We start from the raw sequence: 25,367 nt of genomic DNA on the forward strand, positions 1-25,367 counted from the left end.
AGGCTCTAGGGACCTCAAAACGTGTTTTGGCACTAAAAACTGACCATCGAAAATCTGACCCGATTACATTACTTTCCTACCTATAGGATATGGAAAGTAAAAAAGAACTACTCAGTTAATAAGCCCGATCCTAACCCCGTACATACACAACAAACAAACAATACATTTCAGTGAGGTCAGGGTGTGGGGAATGTTATCAATACGACTTGGTCATAACGATTGAATTGTGCGGCAGGACATGTAGATAGACAGGTACGAGTAGTATCATTAGAAATCCTAGGATGTAAAACGGAAGTGCAAAGCCTCCGATCTGAAATTGAGAACGAAATTATTCATAAGAGTGAGTCTAACGGAAGGAAGAAAAGTTCAAAGATAGAACTTGGTGGAGAGGCTTTGTTTACAGTTAACCTCTTTCTGGAACGACTAATTTGATTTGATTGATTGAGTTTGTAACTGTGAGAAAGATAACCGGAGTTTAAACTTGATTTATCTCTTGTATTCAGCAAAACTGATTGGTTGATTTCGAACTTTCAGCCAATCAGATTGCTTCATCCGAGAGTTAAACTTAAACCAAGTTTAAACTCCGATTGTGGTTCTAGCTACAGGTCTAGTTAATGGAAGACCTGAGCTGAATGAAATACTTACGGAGTACAGAATACCTCCCAGGGCAGGACCTATGCTCATTCCCAGACCCACAAATGTCTCTAGGATGCCCTGAAATCAAGGAAACAACTGAATACTTCAATATTGACAACATCTTATAAGTATAAGTAATGCTTTATTTAGACTGTCAGCTTAGCTGTTCCATTTTACTAACAGAATACATCTTACTACTAATACCAATCTCACAGTGCAATAGTCCTAATCAAAAATGGACGCGGCACAAAAGGAACCAAGAAGAGATCGCCTTAATACCAATCTCGCTAAAGTGTAAAACAACCAACGTCCTTCTCACTTGGGAATGACATTCATTATTTGGTCAACATGTAATTGCAACGCCCTTAACTGCGTGCGGATAACACTAGACTTACACGTCGAAGGCCGCGGTTTTAAAGCCCGGATAATGAGAATTTTTTCACCGGCCCATAAACTTTGCCAACGTAGGACTGAGGAGTACCTTTCTGTCAGCAGTTTTAATAAATTCTCTTTCGTCCATTGATTAGAATTTTATAAATATAAATTGTTTTTTGTTACGATAAGAAAGAAAGAAGAAAAAATATTGAACTTATTTATTACTGTTCATTCTTGGCGTTGAAAAATCGGCCATTTTAACGTTTAACCCTTACCAGCACGGCTCCCACGTTGTCAGGAAACAGATGAATGACATAGACAAAGCTGGCGGTGGAGAACGCGCTAGCTCCCAACGCCTCCATGCCACGGACTAGAAAGCAATAGATGGCGAACTCAGAGTTACTTCGGATTTGCGGCAGCAAACTGAAACGAATCGGACAAAGTCGTTCGAGATCGGACAAACTCGATTGAGATCGGACAAAGCGGTCGAGAGTTATGGCGAAAGAAGCGTTGTATTTTTCTTGCGGAATTTCCCCTCTTCTGAAGTTCATTTCCTTATTTTCCCCTCTTTTGAAACTCATTTCCCCTCTTCTGAAGGTCATTTCCCCTCTTCTGAAGCTCGTTCCCAATATTTCTCCTATGGTTTAGTACAGGTGATATTGCGCCAAAAGAGGGGAAATTGCGAAGGGAAAATAAATACTAAGCCAGCCGTTCCAAGAACGAACCTGATCTGCTGATTTCTTTATGATAAAGTTCACCCCGGACGAAACTCAAAGCGCTAGGTCTTGTGCCTTGTAAGCGACGACCTACCCTTTAAGCTAACTAGTAGTACAGGTGATATTGCGCCAAAAGAGGGGAAATTGCGAAGGGAAAATAAATACTAAGCCAGCCGTTCCAAGAACGAACCTGATCTGATTTCTTTATGATAAAGTTCACCCCGGACGAAACTCAAAGCGCTAGGTGTGCCTTGTAAGCGACGACCTACCCTTTAAGCTGGCTGAGTTCAAACTTTCAACTCGCTTTGTTCCTTCATTTATTTGGACACAACAAACAAACAATACATTTCAGTGAGGTCAGGGTGTGGGGAATGTTATCAATACGACTTGGTCATAACGATTGAATTGTGTACCTACTGAATTCCATGTACTGTCTGTCAAGTCTGTCATATTTGCTTTAGGTAAAACAGCTCGTAAGAAATCTCATTGAGATCAAATTTCCTGAGATGCATCACTGATCAATGCATATATGGTACAGATAATTCACTATAAATAAATAAGTACATATTGTCGAGTGACGATAAGTACATAATTATTATCTACCTATACCTATGTAAAATAATAATAACTATTATTGTTTATGTTGTATTATGGAAGCATCTATGTATGGGTATAAACAACTTTATTATTATGAGTATTGAATTCCTTAGTGACTTTGGTCACAAGGATCTTGAATTCTGTCCTAAATTCAGTAGCTATTCTCTTACCCAAAAAGTACATTACAAGTTCCGGTTACAAAAACTCGTCGAGTGACGATAAGTACATAATTATTATCTACCTATACCTATGTAAAATAATAATAACTATTATTGTTTATGTTGTATTATGGAAGTATCTATGTATGGGTATAAAGTATAAACAACTTTATTATTATGAGTATTGAATTCATTAGTGACTTTGGTCACAAGGATCTTGAATTCTGTCCTAAATTCAGTAGCTATTCTCTTACCCAAAAAGTACATTACAAGTTCCGGTTACAAAAACTCCCGATACAAATATGAACTTTGTTCCGGCCGATGACATCTGGAATGAAAACAGATTGGTGTCTAAATATTAGAACGGAATAAAAAAACCAAAAACCTTCTCTAAAAATTAAAAAAGACATGGGTATTGGGCATGGCCTCTCAAAAAGTCTTCAAATCAAGAATTATTTGAAATATTTTCTTAGATACCTACCAAAAACCCTTAATCTAGAATTATATAAAGTACCTACCAAAAAAACCTTTGAATATAGAATTTTAGAATTAATTAAAGTACCTAATACCTAAGAGTAAAGGTGTCTAAATATTAGAACGGAATAAAAAACCAAAAACCTTCTCTAAAAATTAAAAAAAGACATGGGCATTGGGCATGGCCTCTCAAAAAGTCTTCAAAGTAAAGTTTAAAACCACACTTTCCTCGAAGATCAACGGTGTTCTAAGACCACTTCATGCCCAGACCATCTCACAGACTTGGGTCTCGAGATTTTTCAGGCACTTACGCTCAGATTGTCTGTCAGACCTGGGTCACCTGGGTCTAGGTCTGAGCGTGGGGGCGAGCATAAATGTACATATATTCAGAGTAAAGAAATATGTACACACATAATTTAGACTATTTATATTTATAGCTTAACTTAGAGGTAATCTTGAGATAGTTGCTGGGGTACTTACAATTTTTCCAAAGACAGGAGCTGACAGGAACATAACCAAGGCATAGAAGCTGAACACGAAACCTGCATACGACACACTCATGTCCTTCAAGGCTGCCTGGAAATCAAATGCAAGCAATGCGGGTGAGAAATTATGACTGACTAAATAATACCTGCCTATTGCAAGTCTTGTGGTCTATTTTGGCCGCATTTTGAGAGTTAGCGCTATTTCGACCGCTTGTTATGGACCCAACAGTTAGAGATGGAAAAAAAAGTCGTGTGATGTTCACACCAGAGAATAGTCAAAGTTACCTATGAAACTTGCCCGTTTTGGGCACAATATTCGGGGGGCCTATGGGATCCTCTCTGAGTTCTTCAGTTAACCGCGCCAAGTCGTATTTTTCTTTTGGAACTTCCCCTCTTTTGAAGCTCGTTTCCCCTCATTTGGCGTGATAGCGCCTGTACTAAACTATCCAAGATGGCGCACCATCAGAATCGGTTTCCGTTTCGGAAAGGAAGATACACTTTTACTACGATAATTTCTATCTACGCCACTGACGATATGTAGCACTTTGTCATTCGTGCTTGAGATATACAGTCGTGTATTTTGATATGTTTTGCTGAAATGTGATCTAGTGTGTTGCTCTCAGTTTAGAGGTTTCCCTGTAGCAGAACTTCGCAGATAGAAGTTCAAGTTCCTATCCTATGCAACATCCAAGTACGGAAACATGGGGTGAATTGTCGAAAATTATTTACTACTACTACTGGCCATTTGAAGCCTAGAAAACTTTTTGCCTCGCCAAACTGTTCTGTCTAGCGCGTCTTCTTCCGTGATGTTGATTTTTGCCATGTCTCTCTTAAAAATACTCATGTCAAATTATTTATTTATTTTTCAAAGAGGTCTGATACGGCGCGAACCATAGTTAAAGCGCCTAATGGAGAAAAGAGGTCTGATTGAGGGAACTATAACTGCCCAAGGTCTTATGGTCCCTAAAGCGAAGAGGGGAAAACTGGATAGCAGAAAGCCAGAAGATCAGAGAAAGAACCTTATATGTTTAGGATAAAATTCGCCCCCGGATGGGAATCGAACCTCAACCTATGCCAAAAATAAAAATACCTTTGAAAACATATTATATACTAAAGTATGAAGGAGGGTATTGCACACAAAATATTGAAATGTTGCTATCACACAGAGGCTCGATGAGAATTGTTGAACAAGCGTACAATTCTTTGGACAATTCGAGTCCAAATTTACCTCAGTTTACCCGTCCGAACTATCAGTTTACTTGTGGGGAAATTAATAGGTCAAAATCATTCCCTTGGTGACATATCCCTCGTTGTGAATGCATTATGCAACCTCGTCTGCATAAAAGACATAGGTATGGATATATCGGATATCTGTCTGATACATGAAGACATATCAACCTATCCTAACTTAATACAAGTTGCATTGTTGGATAAGAAGATAGGGGAGACATATAATTTCAGAAAAGAGGAAAATCCTCATTGTTTTTTTGGCCCGTCCTTCCTTTATTATCACGATAGTAATAAAAAAAGGTATAGTGGACGGGCTATTGTATTCGCTTCGGTGTCGTCAGTGTGTCTGTCAGTCTGTCTAACCCCATAGAAGGACTTATCCAAACCTGGTCGACCTATATATCAAATTAAAGGTCTTTTTACCAGGAACACGAAAGTGGTGGTGCAAATTTTGTCCAGAAAACCAAAAAGCCAAAAATCAGTCAAATTTTTAAAACAAAAATAAACAAACTTAAATTACATAATCATTATTGCAGTGAATTTAAATCAAAAAGAAAAACAAACAATACCTCACCTTCACCTTGTTGGGTTATCAAAAACAAAACAATTTTGACTTTTCACCTTCACCCTTAATTCAATTTGTTATCTGCCGAATTTACATGGAACTAAAATTGAAATAATAATATTAATGATTTATTATAGTGAGATTTCGGAATCCCCCCTAACTTTCAAAAGAAGAAATCGGTAACATTATTTGTAAGATTCTGCACATGAGCGGAAACCAAAACTAGTTTCCGTCATGAATCTCGGACAACCATTGGGCAACGCGAACTTTCACTAGGGGCGTATTTTCCTTTCGGGAAAGTGACCACTGCTAAAATTAAAACTGAATGGTCAGTTTTCCAGCTTAACTCCATACACAAAAAGCCCACTTTGACGCTTAGGTGTAGGGGCAAATGTCCCAAGGGATGGGTTAAGTTTATGCAAATCTACGAATCTTCGAGTGGTCAGGTTCCCGAAAGGAAAATAAAACAAAACAATTTTGACTTTTCACCTTCACCCTTAATTCAATTTGTTATCTGCCGAATTTGCATGGGACTAAAATTGAAATAATAATAATCATGATTTATTATAGTAAGATTTCGCAATCCCCCCTAACTTTCAAATGAAGAAAACGGTAACATTATTTGTAAGATTCTGCACATGAGCGGAAACGGAAACCAAGACTAGTTTCCGTCATGAATCTCGGACAACTATTGGGCAACGCGAACTTTCAATAGGGGCGTATTTTCCTTTCGGGAAAGTGACCACTGCTAAAATAAAAACTGAATGGTCAGTTTTCCAGCTTAACTACACACACAAAAAGCCCACTTTGACACTTAGGTGTAGGGGCAAATGTCCCAAAGGATGGGTTAAGCTTATGCGAATCTACGAATCTTCCAGTGGTCAGGTTCCCGAAAGGAAAATACAACTTGTGTGGTTTTAAGAAACTCACCTCCTTGGGGAAGAAGGGAGCCATGATGGACATGGAGCAGAATCCCACAAAGTCCACCATCCCGAGTGCCACAAGTGAGATCCATTGTGATCGTGTGAAGTGTTGCACTTCGGACGGCTTGGGCTTCTTGTTGCTGCGGGCTATCTTCTCCTTAAGTCTGTACACCTCGCCTGGGGCGCCCGACGGCACGGACGTACTGCGGGCATACTTTGCGTTGCCATTGCCTGGGGAATAGAGGCGGAAGTGGGAGTCAGTGATAGCGCCGCGGGCGATTTTATTTATAAGTATATACCTATATTTTCTACTAAGGAGGAGAAATTTTAACAGTGTCGGGCATACTTTGCGTTGCCATTGCCTGGGGAATAGAGGCGGAAGTGGGAGTCAGTGATAGCGCCGCGGGCGATTTTATTTATAAGTACCTATATACCTATATTTTCTACTAAGGAGGAGAAATTTTAATAGTGTTAAGCATAAATCGTAGGTAGCTACTAGGTAGTAATAGTGCATCTAAACATTTCCATTGGATTTTGTATTTCATCATCCCTCAGAAACAGAATCCAGGGTACCTATTAATGTGTCACTTGATAAAAATACAACAACAGGGTTTGCCCAATGAATTATTCCTTTTTAAAGTGAGCCCATTTTTCCATGCCCAACGAATAGACCTTTTCAAAACGAGCCTATTTTTCCCTGCCCAGCAAATAGATCTTTTGAAATTGAGCTTCTTTTGAAAGTAGAGGAGTGGGATTAACATTCCGATTTATTTTTACAAATTTACGGATTGAAAAAGAAAAAATCCATTTTTACAAATTACAGAGACTAATAGGGTACTTAGAACTAAGCTTAGAACTAATGATATCTAAATCAGTTGCAGATTCGATTCACAGCTTTCGGTTCATTTGTTTTTCGTAATATAATGAAAATAATCAAGGATAAGAATATTGTTTACTGCTGTTACCACTGAGCAATGTTGATTAAAGAGCAGGAAAGGAGCAATTAATCATAGGGTCCATTTTAAGTGGTCCAAGGAGGTTAAAGATCATTCTAGGGTTTATGTAATCCATGCAAACCTGTAGTATAATATAAGCAAGACTCTTTTTATAAATGTTTTTTTTTTTTATGTATTGTACCAAATACATAAGAGCTTGTTTAGACTGCGGTAGTAAAGGGACTTTTCAGTCTCATTCTGACAGCTTAAGTAGTTTATATTTTATTATATTCTATAAGTCCAAATCCATAGTCATGTGAGTATTTATTTTTTATTTTATTTAGGCGGACGGCAGTGCGCTAGGCCAAGTTCCGGCCTGAAGACGCCAGTGTGTGTATTACTGAGTAAAGGGACTTTACAGTCTCATTCTGACAGCTTAAGCAGTTTATATTTTATTATATTCTATAAGTCCAAATCCATAGTCATGTGAGTATTATTTTTTTATTTTATCTAGGCGGACGGCAGTGCGCTAGGCCAAGTTCCGGCCTGAAGACGCCAGTGTGTGTATTACACGAAACATTTCGACGCATTTTTACCCCTGTCATAACTCCGTTGATTTTCCACGTAATTTTCTGATCTCACTAGGTACTTTTATAGGCCGACATTTTTTAATAGGAACTTGGCCTTTTTTCCACATTTGTGTTTTTGTGGGGGATTTAATTTTAAAATCATGATGATGGACATGGTACTTACCACGATAGACTATCTTGATGTTAAAAATCTGCCATTAAAAATTAGACATTAATTGGAAGTAATATTTTTTGCCACATGTACTATAACTCCGTTGATTTTCCACGTAATTTTCTGATCTCACTAGGTACTTTTATAGGCCGACATTTTTAAATAGGAACTTGGCCTTTTTTCCACATTTGTGTTTTTGTGGGGGATTTAATTTTAAAATCATGATAATGGACATGGTACTTACCACGATAGGCTATCTTGATGTTAAATCTGCCTAGATTTTCTTGGACATTAATTGGAAGTAATATTTTTTGCCACATGTACCCAATTACCCATCATCTGTTTGTCAGATATCAATTTTTTACACGTTTATTGATCTTCACAATTAAATGAAGGCCGTCTGTTTTACATGATCACAATTCAGTTCTGTACTCAACGATTTTCTCTCTCATCAGCTCATCACTCAACTCTTTATCTATACTTAGTAAGATTATTAGTCGTTAGTAGTAGCTTTAGGTTGGTGGTTCGAGTCCAAGTCAAGTCATGAAATTTACCGTACGCCACATGTACCCAATTACCCATCATCTGTTTGTCAGATATCAATTTTTTACACGTTTATTGATCTTCACAATTAAATGAAGGCCGTCGGTTCTACATGTTTACATCATTACAATTCAGTTCTGTACTCAACGATTTTCTCTCTCATCAGCTCATCACTCAACTCCTTATCTTTAGTAAGATTATTAGTCGTTAGTAGTAGCTTTAGGTTGGTGGTTCGAGTCCAAGTCAAGTCATGAAATTTACCGATAGGTGGAGAACGACATTTGTGACAAGAATCAAGTGTACCGGGAGGCGCGCGAACGTCAAGAGCTTGGGACATTTGCCCCTACACCTAAGCGTCAAAGTGGGCTTTTTGTGTATGGAGTTAAGCTGGAAAACTGACCATTCAGTTTTAATTTTAGCAGTGGTCACTTTCCCGAAAGGAAAATACGCCCCTAGTGAAAGTTCGCGTTGCCCAATGGTTGTCCGAGATTCATGACGGAAACTAGTTTTGGTTTCCGCTCATGTGCAGAATCTTACAAATAATGTTACCGATTTCTTCTTTTGAAAGTTAGGGGGGATTCCGAAATCTCACTATAATAAATCATTAATATTATTATTTCAATTTTAGTTCCATGTAAATTCGGCAGATAACAAATTGAATTAAGGGTGAAGGTGAAAAGTCAAAATTGTTTTGTTTTTGATAACCCAACAAGGTGAAGGTGAGGTATTGTTTGTTTTTCTTTTTGATTTAAATTCACTGCAATAATGATTATGTAATTTAAGTTTGTTTATTTTTGTTTTGAAAATTTGACTGATTTTTGGCTTTTTGGTTTTCTGGACAAATTTGCACCACCACTTTCGTGTTCCTGGTAAAAATACCTTTAATTTGATATATAGGTCGACCAGGTTTGGATAAGTCCTTCTATGGGGTTAGACAGACTGACGACACCGAAGCGAATACAATGGCCCGTCCACTATACCTTTTTACTTTCTATTTTTATTACTATCGTAATAATAAAGGAAGGACGGGCTGAAAAAACAATGAGGATTTTCCTCTTTTCTGAAATTATATGTCTCCCCTATCTTCTTATCCAACAATGCAACTTGTATTTGTATTAAGTTAGCATAGGTTGATATGTCTTCATGTATCAGACAGATATCCGATATATCGATACCTATGTCTTTTATGCAGACGAGGTTGCATAATGCATTCACAACGAGGGATATGTCACCAAGGGAATGATTTTGACCCATTAATTTCCCCACAAGTAAACTGATAGCCCGGACGGGTAAACTGGGGTGAATTTGGACTCGAATTGTCCAAAGAATCGTACGCTTGTTCAATATTTCTCATCGAGCCTCTGTGTGATAGCAACATTTCAAGATATTCTGTGTGCAATACCCTCCTTCATACTTTAGTACATTTAATTTGTTTTCAAAGGTATTTTTATTTTTGGCATAGGTTGAGGTTCGATTCCCATCCGGGGGCGAATTTTATCCTAAACACATAAGGTTCTTTCTCTGATCTTCTGGCTTTCTGCTATCCAGTTTTCCCCTCTTCGCTTTAGGGACCATAAGACCTGGGGGGGTTATAATTCCCTCAATCAGACCTCTTTTTTCCATTCGGCGCTTTAACTATGGTTCGCGCCGTATCAGACCTCTTTGAAAAATAAAAATAAATAATTTGACATGAGTATTTTTAATTTTCGGCAATTCACCCCATGTTTCCGTACTTGGATGTTGCATACTGCATAGGATAGGAACTTGAACTTCTATCTGCGAAGTTCTGCTACAGGGAAACCTCTAAACTGAGAGCAATACACTAGATCACATTTCAGCAAAACATATCAAAATACACGACTGTATATCTCAAGCACGAATGACAAAGTGCTACATATCGTCAGTGGCGTAGATAGAAATTATCGTAGTAAAAGTGTATCTTCCTTTCCGAAACGGAAACCGATTCTGATGGTGCGCCATCTTGGATAGTTTAGTACAGGCGCCATCACGCCAAATGAGGGGAAACGAGCTTCAGAAGAGGGGAAGTTCGGAAAGAAAAATACGACTTGGCGCGGTTAACTGAAGAAATTATCGTAGTAAAAGTGTATCTTCCTTTCCGAAACGGAAACCGATTCTGATGGTGCGCCATCTTGGATAGTTTAGTACAGGCGCTATCACGCCAAATGAGGGGAAACGAGCTTCAAAAGAGGGGAAGTTCCAAAAGAAAAATACGACTTGGCGCGGTTAACTGAAGAACTCAGAGAGGATCCCATAGGCCCCCCGAATATTGTGCCCAAAACGGGCAAGTTTCATAGGTAACTTTGACTATTCTCTGGTGTGAACATCACACGACTTTTTTTTCCAAAATAAAAGGTATCAGTATACAGGGTGTCCCAGACAAATAGTTGGCATAAATTCTGGGACACCCTGTATTAACTAGAATAAAGGTGACTGCATACGACTCTTCCAAAAGTCCAAAGGAACTGATGCCCTTCCAAAACTCAAAGTGTGTAACTGTGTACTCTGTGTAGTGGACTTAGGGCCGTATTTAAGGGGGACAAAGGGGCCCGGGCCCACCCCTCAAGCTTTCTCATGTACTGTAGGCCAGGCTCAGAAAATTTGGAGAATGTTGGGTCCATAACAAGCGGTCGAAATAGCGCTAACTCTCAAAATGCGGCCAAAATAGACCACAAGACTTGCAATAGGCAGGTATTACGGCCGTAGCCAGGATTTTGTCAAGGGGGTGGGGTGGTTGCTCCAAATTTTCGGAGTCATTACAGTAAAGGAGAAAATGAATCTCAAGGGGGGGCCTCGGTCCCCTTTAAATTCGGCCCTGGTCTCATTTGTTGGATTGACTCCAGGTTATTACAACAGCCGTAGCCAGGATTTTGTCAAGGGGGTGGGGTGGTTGCTCCAAATTTTCGGAGTCATTACAGTAAAGGAGAAAATGAATCTCAAGGGCGGGCCTCGGTCCCCTTTAAATTCGGCCCTGGTCTCATTTGTTGGATTGACTCCAGGTTATTACAACGCTTTGATTTCAGGAAGTCAAAACGTACATCAGACTACATCCTTGTTTAAACTGCTCAAGATACCTTCAGTTCTGCTGATTGCCATCACGGTTGTGATTGCCTCTAATGTCTGGGCATTCCTAGACCCCACCTTGGAACCCCACTTGAGAGATGTAAGTATGTACCTCAACATGGATGGGGCGATGTGAGAAGCCCCTTGAGTCCATTTTGTGTGAATTCAAGTTACGCATATCACTGTTAACTGAAGAACTCAGAGAGGATCCCATAGGGCCCCCGAATATTGTGCCCAAAACGGGCAAGTTCCATAGGTAACTTTGACTATTCTCTGGTGTGAACATCACACGACTTTTTTTTCCCGCTATCTCTAACTGTTGGGTCCTTAACAAGCGGTCGAAATAGCGCTAACTCTCAAAATGCGGCCAAAATAGACCACAAGACTTGCAATAGGCAGGTATCCCCACTTGAGAGATGTGAGTATGTACCTCAACATGGATGGGGCGATGTGAGAAGCCCCTTAAGTCCATTTTGTGTGAATTCAAGTTATGCATATCACTGGAAAGCTGAAGTCAAGTTCTTCGATGGTTGGCCAATTTCAGAGGAACCTCAAGTCAAAAAAAGACCAAAGTCCATCAGTTTCTCAGAAAAATGACCCTTGTTTATGTGTTCAAAAGAAGAGTAGGTACTACCCCCACTTGAGAGATGTAAGTATGTACCTCAACATGGATGGGGCGATGTGAGAAGCCCCTTAAGTCCATTTTGTGTGAATTCAAGTTACGCATATCACTGGGAAAGCTGAAGTCAAGTTCTATCCATTGGTATCACTTTTATCCCATTTGCTCAATCCCAAGTCCTTTGAAATTGAAGTGGAAGATTTCGATGGTTGGCCAATTTCAGAGGAACCTCAAGTCAAAAAAAGACCAAAGTCCATCAGTTTCTCAGAAATATGTAGGGATGGGATATTCGACTCTCTTTGAATATTCGAATACCACGACTCGATTCTTTTCAAATATTCGACTCAAAGAATCGACTCTAAAAGAATCGCGATAACGCGATTCTTTTGTAGTGAGAGAGAGACAGCACACAGGATCACTCTCGCTGCTTTTCGTAACCAATGAGATTGCAGCATAGCCGATTCTTTTTCCCCCCACCACACGCTTTCCTCGACTCTTCAGGAATCGCGATTCTTTGAATTTAAGAATCGCCATTCACGATTCTTTTGAAATATTCAACTCTTTGAATCGATTCACTCAATATTTACCCATCCCTAGAAATATGACCCTTGTTTATGTGCTTACTACAAAAAGAAGAGTAGGTACTATATTCAATGATATCCTCAGTGGTTTGACATGATTTTCACCTTCCATCGCTTGTTGTTTGATTTCAGTTGAATCTCTCAAGTTCAGAGATGGGGTTCGTGTTCCTGCTGTTCTCAGCGCTGTACGGTATATTCAGTCCATTCTGGGGTTATATAGCGGACAAGATAGACAACCATTGGAGTATGATGGTGACTGGTCTTCTATTGACCACAGTAGGACTCTTGCTCCTGGGACCCTCAGGTTTCCTGCCTTACAATGAAAAGTAAGATCCAAAGATTATTTTTTGCAGCCTAGTTAGCTTGGAGGGTAGCGTGTCTGTGAGCGTTAGGTCGTGGGTTCGATTCCGGGGCGGATTTTATCCTGAACGGTCCATTCTGGGGTTATATAGCGGACAAGATAGACAACCATTGGAGTATGATGGTGACTGGTCTTCTATTGACCACAGTAGGACTCTTACTCCTGGGACCCTCAGGTTTCCTGCCTTACAATGAAAAGTAAGATCCAAAGATTTTCTTTTTTTGCAGCCTAGTTAGCTTGGAGGGTAGCGCGTCTGTGAGCGTTAGGTCGTGGGTTCGATTCCGGGGTGGATTTTATCCTGAACTTTCCTAAAGAGAATTCAGCTAAAAGAACAACACTTCTTTCTTTTTTGACCTCAAACAAGTTAGTGGACAGTGGTCACATGCAGGGCCGTAGCCACTAATTGGAGAATTTACAACCTACTAATTTATTTCTCTATGCCTAATTTTCTTACGAAATGCCCCCACAAAAACGAACATCTTTATCGGTGTAGGTATCTAAAGTTGTTTAATAGCATTCTAATCAGATAATCACCATTAAACAATTATTCGTACATACCTGCATAATAAGAACACAAACAAACGGTACTTCATAACAAATAAATCACCTAACTATACACTCTCGCCAAAAAAGTCCCAAACAGCGCTAAAAACAATAAAGCACGGGCATTAGCAATAACAGCGATCATGTTTTTGGTGAAACTTCCTCGCCAAAAAAGTCCCAAACAGCGCTAAAAACAATAAAGCACGGGCATTAGCAATAACAGCGATCATGTTTTTGGTGAAACTTTTTGTAAATTTCTCGCCAAAAAAGTCCCAAACAACGCTAAAAACAATAAAGCACGGGCATTAGCAATAACAGCGATCATGTTTTTGGTGAAACTTTTTGGCAAAACTTTTTGTAGATTTCTGGTAAACTTTTTAAGAAATTAGAAAGCAAAAGAAACCACAAGATTTTGTTATTGACAGTCGAACTTAATTTTGAAATCTGTTGCTGTAAAGTCCACGATTATCCGCGGATCAGCGCAAGGATTACGTAATTTTTTCTTGAAAATGAAAACTTAAAATCGCGATTTTGCTGACAAAACGTCCTAGGAAACAGAAACTGTCTAACGAGCTCGCGCAATGTTTGCATAAGTAAAATAGGTTCTCTATTCTATGTATGGAACTTATGCAGCTATGGCCGGTAAGAAATTAGAAAGCAAAAGAAACCACAAGATTTTGTTATTGACAGTCGAACTTAATTTTGAAATCTGTTGCTGTAAAGTCCACGATTACCCGCGGATCAGCGCAAGGATTACGTAATTTTTTGTTGAAAATGAAAACTTAAAATCGCGATTTTGCTGACAAAACGTCCTAGGAAACAGAAACTGTCTAACGAGCTCGCGCAATGTTTGCATAAGTAAAATAGGTTCCCTATTCTATGTATGGAACTTATGCAGCTATGGCCGGTATGTACATATACTTATGTATTAAGATAACTATGTATAAATGTACATACATAATTATGTAACTAAATACGCTCAAAGTTAGTCACGTGACAATGTCAAAGTTTGAAGCTTTAGCTGTCAACGCTGATAAGTGAAAGTGAAAACTTGAGATTTTGTAAGATTATGACGTCACAGAAGTCAGAAAAGTTCAACTATGTCATTAGAGAGTTGTGAGAAAAGGGGAATGGTTTAATGAGAAAATTAACGACCTAGACTTTCAACTTTCAATACCTACATTAAATTTTTCATTTACCTATTTATTTTTAAATCGATTAAATACCAATATTTGATAAATTATTGTAACTGACAGAAATAACCGGTAGCTGTTAGGTAACGACTATCTTAATAATCACAATTTAATTTCATAGTTCCGGGGATAAAACCTCTTCAATTAACGAGAATTCATGTCACTTACACCTTAGAACCTTTGATTAATTCTGAGGAAACTTTAGGTACTAGGAAAAATAATTTTTATTAAGGAAAATATAGGTAATAAAATCACTCAAATACTTTAATTTAATTTTTATAATAAGAAAAGATAAAAATTAACTTTTCCTCTCGTTTCATTAGAGATTAGAGATTCACTTGAACTTACTAAAAAAAAAAGTCATTATCAGATTCACTTCTATTAAGGTTATCAGTAGGTCCCCTAGTTGTCTACACTTAACTGTTGAATTATCAAATAGAACCTTTGACATGGAATCTAGAGATTAAAAGCTCATTCGATCCAAACGCTTGCAAATAGACTCTAGGTTTTAAAATTAAACGTAATTTTCCTCAATAGAAATAATAGAATACCTACATATGTACCTAACTATGTAGTTATGTAGCTACCTTCCTAAATCTAGGTGGACCTAACACCACCCACACACTATCAATGGTTTGACAAGCCTTGTATCAATAAATACTATTGAAATTATAAAGCTCATTCGATCCAAACGCTTGCAAATAGACTCTAGGTTTTAAAATTAAACGTAATTTTCCTCAATAGAAATAATAGAATACCTATACATACCTAACTATGTAGTTATGTAGCTACCTTCTACCTTCCTAAATCTAGGTGGACCTAACACCACCCACACACTATCAATGGTTTGACAAACCTTGTATCAATAAATACTATTGAAATTACTGTCAATAATATAATTAGTAATTAGTGTTGCATCAATAAATTGACAATACTTTTTCATAGGAAAGATAAGTATTGACAATACAGTATCAATATTTTTACAGTATTGACAGGAATATAGGGTGAGGGTGGTGGAAAAGTTTTACCTCACTATGACACCTAAACACCTTGGCTCTAGATTGTAATAGGTAGTTGTTTACATTGTTTTATTTTGATATCGAGTTTTATCTAGGGACCCCAGTAATTCCAGGGCATTCTAGAAGGTGAAATTTTATGAGTTTTTAAAAACTCGTTGACTTCTTTTTTCTAGGAGGTTTGATAGGGGAAACTTTTGAAAAGGTATGTAGTAGTAATTAGTAATTAGTGTTGCATCAATAAATTGACAATACTTTTTCATAGGAAAGATAAGTATTGACAATACAGTATCAATATTTTTACAGGATTGACAGGAATATAGGGTGAGGGTGGTGGAAAAGTTTTACCTCACTATGACACCTAAACACCTTGGCTCTAGATTGTAATAGGTAGTTGTTTACATTGTTTTATTTTGATATCGAGTTTTATCTAGGGACTCCAGTAATTCCAGGGCATTCTAGAAGGTGAACTTTTATGAGTTTTTAAAAACTCGTTGACTTCTTTTTTCTAGGAGGTTTGATAGGGAAAACTTTTGAAAAGGTATGTAGCATTAGTAATTAGTGTTGCATCAATAAATTGACAATACTTTTTCATAGGAAAGATAAGTATTGACAATACAGTATCAATATTTTTACAGTATTGACAGGAATATAGGGTGAGGGTGGTGGAAAAGTTTTACCTCACTATGACACCTAAACACCTTGGCTCTAGATTGTAATAGGTAGTTGTTTACATTGTTTTATTTTGATATCGAGTTTTATCTAGGGACTCCAGTAATTCCAGGGCATTCTAGAAGGTGAACTTTTATGAGTTTTTAAGAACTCGTTGACTTCTTTTTTCTAGGAGGTTTGATAGGGGAAACTTTTGAAAAGGTATGTAGTAGCCCAACCAAACACCATAGTGTATGAGGGGGACATTTATACGGTTTCTACCGGGTAGCATCGGGATAAAATCCGATACAGGATCGGATAATCCCATCCTATCCTCTTTTCTACCCAGATTCTACCTGGGTTCTACCTGTGATTAATTGCTCCTTTCCTGCTCTTTAATCAACATTGCTCAGTGGTAACAGCAGTAAACAATATTCTTATCCTTGATTATTTTCATTCTATTACGAAAAACAAATGAACCGAATGGTGTGAATCGAAGGTTCTTTTCGATGGAAAATCTGCAACTGATTTAGATATCATTTGTCTGCAAAAGCTACATAATAAAAGTGCACCAACAGATCACTATAACGGGGTAGCCCATGGTCTCTTTCCTGTAAAAGTTGCACAATGCTACAGCTTTGAGCATTGTGTTACACATTGCAAATTGTTACACTATCACATTATGATGAGAGTTATCAACGTGTAAATGACTTTTATTCGAACTTCAATGGAACATTTACAATGCATAAAACATGCCACAAACACATTGGCAGTAGAGCTGCGACAAAACTACATCTTCCACTAGAAGCTAGTAAATCTAGTCAGTGAAGGTCGTTCCAAAATAAGTGATAGCACGCCAACGGCACGCCATCAATGGGGAAACCGTAAGCGAATTTTTTGTGATAAGACTAAATTGACTATATGGATTTTCAAATTTTCATATTTCCAACCATTCCACAATGCATCCCGCCACTCAAAAAATTCATCGTAGAAGCTTAACCCATCCTCTGGGGGCTTGGGACTGTTTGCCCCAACACCTAAGCCTCGGAGTGGGCTTTTTTATATGAACAAAAATCCATCACTCCAACTTTTCGTCAGTGGAGAAACCTGATCAAGATGGGAGGTGGGTATAGCTTGGTACTTACCGCGAAGCACATGATCATCTCCTACGCCTCCATTTGGTTCCTCTCCTCCCTTGAAGTTCCTACCAACTTTTGGAGGGGAAGACCATTCCTCCTGGAACGAAAGAACAAAGGAAAAATGTGAGAACACAGCAAGCAATTTTAAAATTGTACTAAGCATACTTGTCACAAATCATCACAAATGTCGTTCCCTGATTGATCCGCGGAGTAATTCTTTGTCTTTCCTTAGCTTAGACTCTAGTTTCCCGAACTTCAGAGGAATTTGGAAGGAAATTTTGAAAAGAAAAAAAAGGATAAAATTGTTTCGGGACAAGAGACTTTCAAAGTGTGGACTTTGGACACAGGAGGAGCAAGGGACATGCTACAACACAGACAAGAGGAAAGTTTCAAGAGGGGTCTGATTTTTTTTTTTTTTTTTTTTTGAGCGGCAATTTTAATTTTATAATCAATTTATTATTTATTATTCTTGAAATTTGAAATCTTGAAACTTGAATAGCCGTGTCAACACTTGTGTGAGATACAAATGAATTAATTACATTGTGACTTTCATCTAATTGTTAATCTTCTTTTATAAAAAATCATTTTAAGTTTACTTGCTTACATTTACTTGCTAGCACACTTTTGCGGACTATTTAGTCGTAAGCTCCTTTTTGCATTTTTTTTATGACACAAATAAAGTGAATAGAAAAAGAAAATAAAACAAATAAAATAAATTTCTTATTTGTTTTAAAAAATACGACTTACGACTATAACTATGAAGAGTTTTCTTGTAGGTAACATTTACCGAAAAACCATGAAACTCTGATTCGTGTTTATATAGGCCGGTTGGCGCTTCGAACTCTTGACGCTCGCGCACCTCCCGGCACACTTGATTTGAGAAGGGGACTAACATCTAAGGCCTCAATAGCTTCGTTATTTCCTTGAATCTAGCGAAAATCTTTGGCCGCACAGGACTAAAATGCTCTGTTAATTTGGATGAAGACCCTGCATAGAAAACATCATAAACTTATTTCCTTGAATCTAGCGAAAATCTTTGGCCGCACAGGACTAAAATGCTCTGTTAATTTGGATGAAGACCCTGCATAGAAAACATCTTAAACATTGACCAAAGTGCAAAGAGACCCAATTGCATTTTCCTCTCAATAATCCGCTGAACGCTCCCGAAATGATGCAGTTAGAGCGAGCACCAAAATCAGCACACGTTGCTCATTTCCCTGAATCACTCCAACATAGTACACCCCATTGTGAAAACCATTCCAATGGTCAAAGTGCTGCTCTCTTTGCTCAGGCCATTAAACAAATGACTGTTTGTACAATTTTGACGTGATTTCAATAATTGCCACATGTGCTGGTCTTGATATCACAAGGGGTAGCCCATGGTCTCTTTCCTGTAAAAGTTGCACAATGCTACAGCTTTGAGCATTGTGTTACACATTGCAAATTGTTACACTATCATATTATGATGAGAGTTATCACCGTCTAAATGACTTTTATTCGAACTTCAATGGAACAAGCTGGGCCCGTCCCTCCGGGAATTTTTTAGAGGGGTGTACTATGTTGGAGTGATTCAGGGAAATGAGCAACGTGTGCTGATTTTGGTGCTCGCTCTAACTGCATCATTTCGGGAGCGTTGAGCGGATTATTGAGAGGAAAATGCAATTGGGTCTCTTTGCACTTTGGTCAATATTTATGATGTTTTCTATGCAGGGTCTTCATCCAAATTAAGTGTGCCGGGAGGCGCGCGAGCGTCAAGAGTTCGAAGCGCCAACCGGCCTATATTAACATGAATCAGAGTTTCATGGTTTTTCGGTAAATGTTACCTACAAGAAAACTCTTCATAGTTATAGTCATAGGTTGTTTCTCAATATATATATATACATAATTATGTATCCAAGTACGCACGTATTACAATGTAATTCGATGTAATACAATGTAATCATCTCTAATACAATGTAATCGATGTTATCTTATCACAAGTAGAGTGCAATAAAACATGTGAACCTAATATTCTCCCTATAAACTACTTAAATATTAATATTAAATTAATATTGATATTGGATATTATATCTATTGATTAAGTATACATAGCATACATATTGAAGAGATATAAAAGGAGGTGTTAAGATAAGATATAATCATTAAGATACAAAGGGAGATGTATGCACATGACTAGCGATTTTCTCCGACCCACACAACGCCTCGGTCGACGGTCGGTCGACTATGTTTGGACACACCTTAAGAGAAAATTGAGTGAGCCCTGAGCTGTTTCCCGACAATTTTCCTCATAATCATTAAGATACAAAGGGAGATGTATGCACATGACTAGCGATTTTCTCCGACCCACACAACGCCTCGGTCGACGGTCGGTCGACGGTCGGTCGACGGTCAGTCGACTATGTTTGGACACACCTTAAGAGAAAATTGAGTGAGCCCTGAGCTGTTTCCCGACAATTTTCCTCTAAAAACAAGATTATTACATTATTAAAATTTCACTCGACCAATCGTCAGCAAATTTTACGACCAGGCATAGCTGCCTCCGGCCAGTGATAACAATTTTCCTCTCAAAACAAGATTATTCCATCATTGAAATTTCACTCGACCAATCGTCAGCAAATTTTACGACCAGGCATAGCTGCCTCGGGCCAATTTTCCTCTAAAAACAAGATTATTACATTATTAAAATTTCACTCGACCAATCGTCAGCAAATTTTACGACCAGGCATAGCTGCCTCTGGTTAGTGATAATGCACAATAAGGCGGTAAGTATTCTAATATTTCTAATCGTGCGTCGATTAGGTAAGTCTAAACACTAGTTGTGTTACAAAGTAGCCTGTACTGATCCCTGAGATTTCATTTTACGTTGGTGTGGAATGGACAGACTTACGCCCTGTGATTTCACCCAATCAAAATCAAGATCTATGAATGAGTTGTTCACTCCATTGAATGTCTTCTTTTCAGTGGACTACTCAGTTAGTAAGTCAGATCCTAAAACATGTAGCTCACCGTTCAGCTCCCTATAAGTCTGATGTACGGGGTTAGGATCGGGCTTATTAACTGAGTAGTTCTTTTTTACTTTCCATATCCTATAGGTAGGAAAGTAATGTAATCGGGTCAGATTTTCGATGGTCAGTTTTTAGTGCCAAAACACGTTTTGAGGTCCCTAGAGCCTAAATACAAAGTTTCAGCCATTGGTCCGTCTGTCCTTCTGTCTGTCTGTCTGTCTGTCTGTCTGTAAACAAAATATCTCGAGAACGGTAAGAGCTAGAGACTTGAGATTTGGCATACAGCTGTCAAATGTGACAAGGATGCGACACGAAACTTTGGGTTTAGATCGGGGCAACGCTTGACGGCATTTTGCCGCTTTTTGGTGCAACAAAATATCTCGAGAACGGTAAGAGCTAGAGACTTGAAATTTGGCATACAGCTGTCAAATGTGACAAGGATGCGACACGAAACTTTGGGTTTAGATCGGGGCAACGCTTGGCGGCATTTTGCCGCTTTTTGGTGCTTTTTGGTGTAATTCAATGATATAAGCTAGAGACTTGAAATTTGGTATGTGGTCCACAAATGTGACAAGTATGTAATATTATATACTTTTGGTTAAGATAGGTGCTACGGTAGGCGGTATTTTGACCGCTTTTTGGCGGTTTTCAGCTATACTGATTAAACGGTTAGATATATTGTAAAAGTTACAATAGAAGATCACCCAAATAAGGATCATTCAATAGGATAAGGAAAGTCGTGTGATGTGCACATTAGATTTCTTATAATTCTTACTTTCTTTCAACGTTCAACATCTCTAATACCTACCTAGCGCCTTCGCCCTATGTTGCTTTGTATTGTAGGTATGAACCTAGAAGTAGCAGTTACTGTTCAATCCGCAAGGCTACTAGAGTACCTGATGTAGGTATACCTAGGAAGGTTAGAACCTAGGTACAGTAATAGGTACTTTAACTAAAATAATGCTTTCAGTAGCTCCAAGTATACCTACGTCACATCAGTTGATACCAGGTAGGTGAAGTACCTACATCATGTTAGTAAAGATAACAGTTTACTACACATTAAGAGCAGGTATGTCTATATTATTAAGTAACCTCATTGTGGACAAAACAAACAATAAAACTCGACTCGATAAAAATAATTATGTAGGTATACCTAATCGTAACTATGTTATATTGCCTAGGTAGGTAGTCGTACATGTATATTTATAGTCAAAACAATATATCTGCATCTATAGCTAAATACCTTTTACAAATCAGGAGTTTACCTAACTTACCTACCTACCTACCTACCCATATAATGTCAGGGACCTGAATTTCGTTTGGTAGCTGTTCCTGAAAGCAACATCACGCTTATTATTTCGCAATATTTTAACATCACAGCAACCATTGGTCAGTTCCGATGGACATCCAATTGATGCAATATTTTCAAAGGTTTCTTCGGCAGTTAGTTAGCTTGGAAGATGGAGCATTTTAAGCGCTAGGTAGCGGATTCAATTTGCGCCCGGGGCGAACTTGAGCCTGACCAGATAAAGTTCGTTCTCAGAACGGCTGGCTTTCTCCTATCCTATTCTATCCTTGTCTAGATAAAGTTCGTTCTCAGAACGGCTGGCTTTCTCCTATCCTATTCTATCCTTGTCTAGATAAAGTTCGTTCTCAGAACGGCTGGCTTTCTCCTATCCTATTCTATCCTTGTCTAGATAAAGTTCGTTCTCAGAACGGCTGGCTTTCTCCTATCCTATTCTATCCTTGTCTAGATAAAGTTCGTTCTCAGAACGGCTGGCTTTCTCCTATCCTATTCTATCCTTGTCTAGATAAAGTTCGTTCTCAGAACGGCTGGCTTCCTCCTATCCTATATCCTTGTCTATTGCAGTTCCCTCTATCAAACCTTTTGGGAAAAAATCTGTTCTATCGAAAATATTGAGGAAAAAACCGTTCGCTTCTTTTACCGCTGCGCTGCCAAGAATATCAGACTATCGCCCCTGATTTGTAATCTCAAGATATTGACTACTGACACTTGCGTCGTCTATCTACAACTACATAGAAGCTACTTGAGGTTTCAAGATTAATCCTTATCATTTTATTAGCAAGATAGTCTCCGGGATCCCTAGTACACAATATGTGTTAACAATAATCAACAACGTGGCTATGACTATTTATCCAAGAGATCAGTTGCGCTTAGGTACTTGGGTGATGTTTCCAAGTCATAGAGCAGGAAAAATGAGGACCAACGGAATTTTTCTTTTTCTTCTACAACTTCTAGATCCCGAGATAAATCCATGTCTGCCGAAAAGCGGACGTCTGACAAGCTTAGACCCAATAGAGATGCTGAAGAAATGGGTTGGAAATGAGCTATTCTCAGTTACTGTTTTTTTATGAACAAAAAATGGTTATCCAAACTCCCTACAGTGGAAAAATTGAAAGTTCTTTTCTGCAGAGCACTACGGGCTACGGCGCAACGGGTCATCTAAAACCACAATACGGACTCGCTTGACACAATTTCAACCAGATTATTTCAGCCAAATTAATCTGCATTTAAACCGAATGAAATTTTCATTCCGCACTGTCGATTCTCGTTTTACAAATTCATTTTAAAAATTCTTTCAAAGTCCTCTGAAGAAGTGGTTTTGTTCTACCTGGATTTATTAATTCCTTTGTCGACCTGATTTCACTGTTTGGGACATTTGGCCATGTTTGGAAACATATTAGGAATGAAGTGGTCACTTTACATGGTCATGTTGGTCTGTCTGTTTCAAACTGTATGTCTGCAAGGTCATCATTCACACCATCCTCGGGTCACACACCCAGGTAAGTACCTCCTGTCCACCTTTGGTCTATAGGTCCTATTCCTAAATGATTGTCGGTACTTGTTCAGAAATCACGTCAATGGAAAATTGCTACAAAAAAGAGCTGTCACAAATGAGCAGTGTTATTATAGGGTTAGGTTAAACCCAAAAAAATAGCTTTCTCAATTTGAGAAGTAATCAGTGTTATTATAGGGTTAGGTTATACACAAAAAAGGAGCTTTCTTTTTGTCGTGGCTTCTGAATAATTGCTATAATTATCTAATACATTTTTTTTACACCAGATCTCCACCTGTCCATCATTGGTCTATAGGTCATTGGGTCCTATTACAAAATATCTGGCTAGGAATAAATCAATCCTGGTTGATTAATGGCCGACCTTACCACTGAGAGTTAACACAGTGTCAAGGGTTTCCTTTGGCGTCACCCATTTGATTTACACAGGCCAGTATTTCTTGAAATCTAGATCTATTGAAAACTCTCTGTGGTAGGATCAGCCATAAATTGCTCACCCCGGCTGGGAGTGTGCAATATCACAAAATGATTGATAAATCATCAAATGTGAATCATATTTCATACTGATAGATTCTGAAGTGACTTTGTCAAGATTCATCTTGAAAAGAAGAACAATAGTAACTTATAGGTACCTACTCTTCAATCATATTTCAGACGATTCAAAGGAAGAGCACTCTCTCACTGTTAACAAAACACGGAACTTGAAGCCCATCACTCCTGATCCTCTCGATGGAGACCTAGAGGAAGAAGAGGAAGACGAGGGGGACCAAGAAACAACCATCGAACCCACGCCTAAGAGCTACCGGCAACTAACCGGCAACAAGACTACTACTCCTTCTCCTGGTCCTGGTCCTAATCCTGAACCAGACAACAAAACAAACAAAAAAAAAGAAGGTGGCTCTAGTACCACGGTGATAGTGATTATACTGGTTGTGGTAGTGGTACTTATTGGTGCTGGGGTAGGAGGATACTTTGGCTATCAGTACTGGAAGAAGAAGCAAGCGGCCGCAGAAGGATCGTAGATCTGAGAAGTTTTAGAAAGGCATTGCCTGCACCCTGTGTTTAGGATTTAAAGTTTTATTAGAGAATTCAAATAAAAGTGAAACTTTATAAGAATCTTCAACAAATTATGACAACCCTTATAGATTTATGAGAACTTTAAAACCTTCAATCAAATGAGAACCTTTCGAGAGAAAATCGTCTTGAAGGTATTTCTGGAAACATACGGATAGGATGTTTAAGTTTTATGAGGTAGGAAGACCAATGATATGAAAACCACTTTAAATTTAGAAAAGATGGCAAATGCATATACTCGTATGTTATAGGCATGGATTAATAATTGAGGTGTTTTGACTCAAAAACGACTTATACCCAGATAATTTATATGGCCTATAATTCTTTTTTGCGCCAAACCCTCAATTGTGAATGTAGTTTGACATCTGTCAAACGTTTAAAGTGGGCAAATAAACCAGCCTCATTCAAATTCACCAAAAATCCGGTTTCTTGGAACTATAGGTAATCAAATTTCCGGGGTTCATGAAAGATAACATGTTTAATGGCGCGCCTAGATAACAAATTGGGTTTTCAAGCAAAATCTTTTATCACAGTACCTACTTACTTTATTTTAAGTAGGTAGGTAAGTTTATCACGGTGATAATATATGGTCAATGCAGCCCGGTTTAATATTAGGTACCTATTTATAAAATCACTGCAAACTTTCAAATAAATGAGGATAAAATTCCATACCTCGGCTGGGATCGAACCCACGCCCTCCTGATTACCAGGCGAGCGTCTTGACCACTACGCCACCGAGGCAGGTTTTTTAGCAAGTACATTCTGATTGTTTATTCCGCAATCAAACGGTTTGTACGATTTTTGATCAAATTTGGCACATATTGTTACGTGAAACGGATTGGCTGTTTTGAGTACCTACCGTTGGTCTATCATCTATCACCGTTCACTGAACTGCTGGTCCAGACAAGGT

At 38.4% G+C, this 25,367-nt stretch overlaps 3 protein-coding genes across 4 annotated transcripts; 2 read left to right on the plus strand and 1 right to left on the minus strand.

The window, feature by feature from the left end:
* Positions 1–196: 196 nt before the first annotated feature.
* On the minus strand, positions 197–17,725 carry LOC103510277 (MFS-type transporter SLC18B1-like). The gene is made up of 7 exons (XM_008474929.1): positions 17,569–17,725; positions 6,167–6,390; positions 3,437–3,532; positions 2,737–2,810; positions 1,287–1,434; positions 646–714; positions 197–310 (listed from the first exon to the last, which is right to left on the minus strand). Exons 1-7 carry the CDS (start codon positions 17,723–17,725, stop codon positions 197–199), a joined length of 882 nt encoding a protein of 293 aa, XP_008473151.1.
* LOC113467894 lies at positions 11,155–12,993 on the plus strand. Its single transcript, XM_026824369.1, has 3 exons — positions 11,155–11,239; positions 11,396–11,559; positions 12,792–12,993. Exons 1-3 carry the CDS (start codon positions 11,170–11,172, stop codon positions 12,987–12,989), a joined length of 432 nt encoding a protein of 143 aa, XP_026680170.1. The 5' UTR covers positions 11,155–11,169; the 3' UTR covers positions 12,990–12,993.
* Positions 17,726–20,120: 2,395 nt separating the features above from the next.
* On the plus strand, positions 20,121–24,527 carry LOC103510270. Of its 2 annotated transcripts, XM_026824370.1 has the most exons (4): positions 20,121–20,209; positions 20,303–20,324; positions 23,282–23,372; positions 24,038–24,527. In XM_026824370.1, the coding sequence occupies exons 2-4, from the start codon at positions 20,310–20,312 to the stop codon at positions 24,403–24,405; spliced, it is 474 nt and encodes a 157-aa protein (XP_026680171.1). In that variant the 5' UTR covers positions 20,121–20,209; positions 20,303–20,309; the 3' UTR covers positions 24,406–24,527. The 2 variants fall into 2 exon arrangements, with proteins under 2 accessions (XP_026680171.1, XP_008473141.1); XM_008474919.3 differs by lacking the exons at positions 20,121–20,209; positions 20,303–20,324 and having other exon boundaries at positions 23,006–23,372.
* Positions 24,528–25,367: the final 840 nt, after the last annotated feature.

Source organism: Diaphorina citri, unplaced genomic scaffold (genome assembly GCF_000475195.1).
Source record: "Diaphorina citri unplaced genomic scaffold, Diaci psyllid genome assembly version 1.1 scaffold579, whole genome shotgun sequence".
In the NCBI taxonomy this organism is placed as follows: Eukaryota; Metazoa; Arthropoda; class Insecta; order Hemiptera; family Psyllidae; genus Diaphorina; species Diaphorina citri.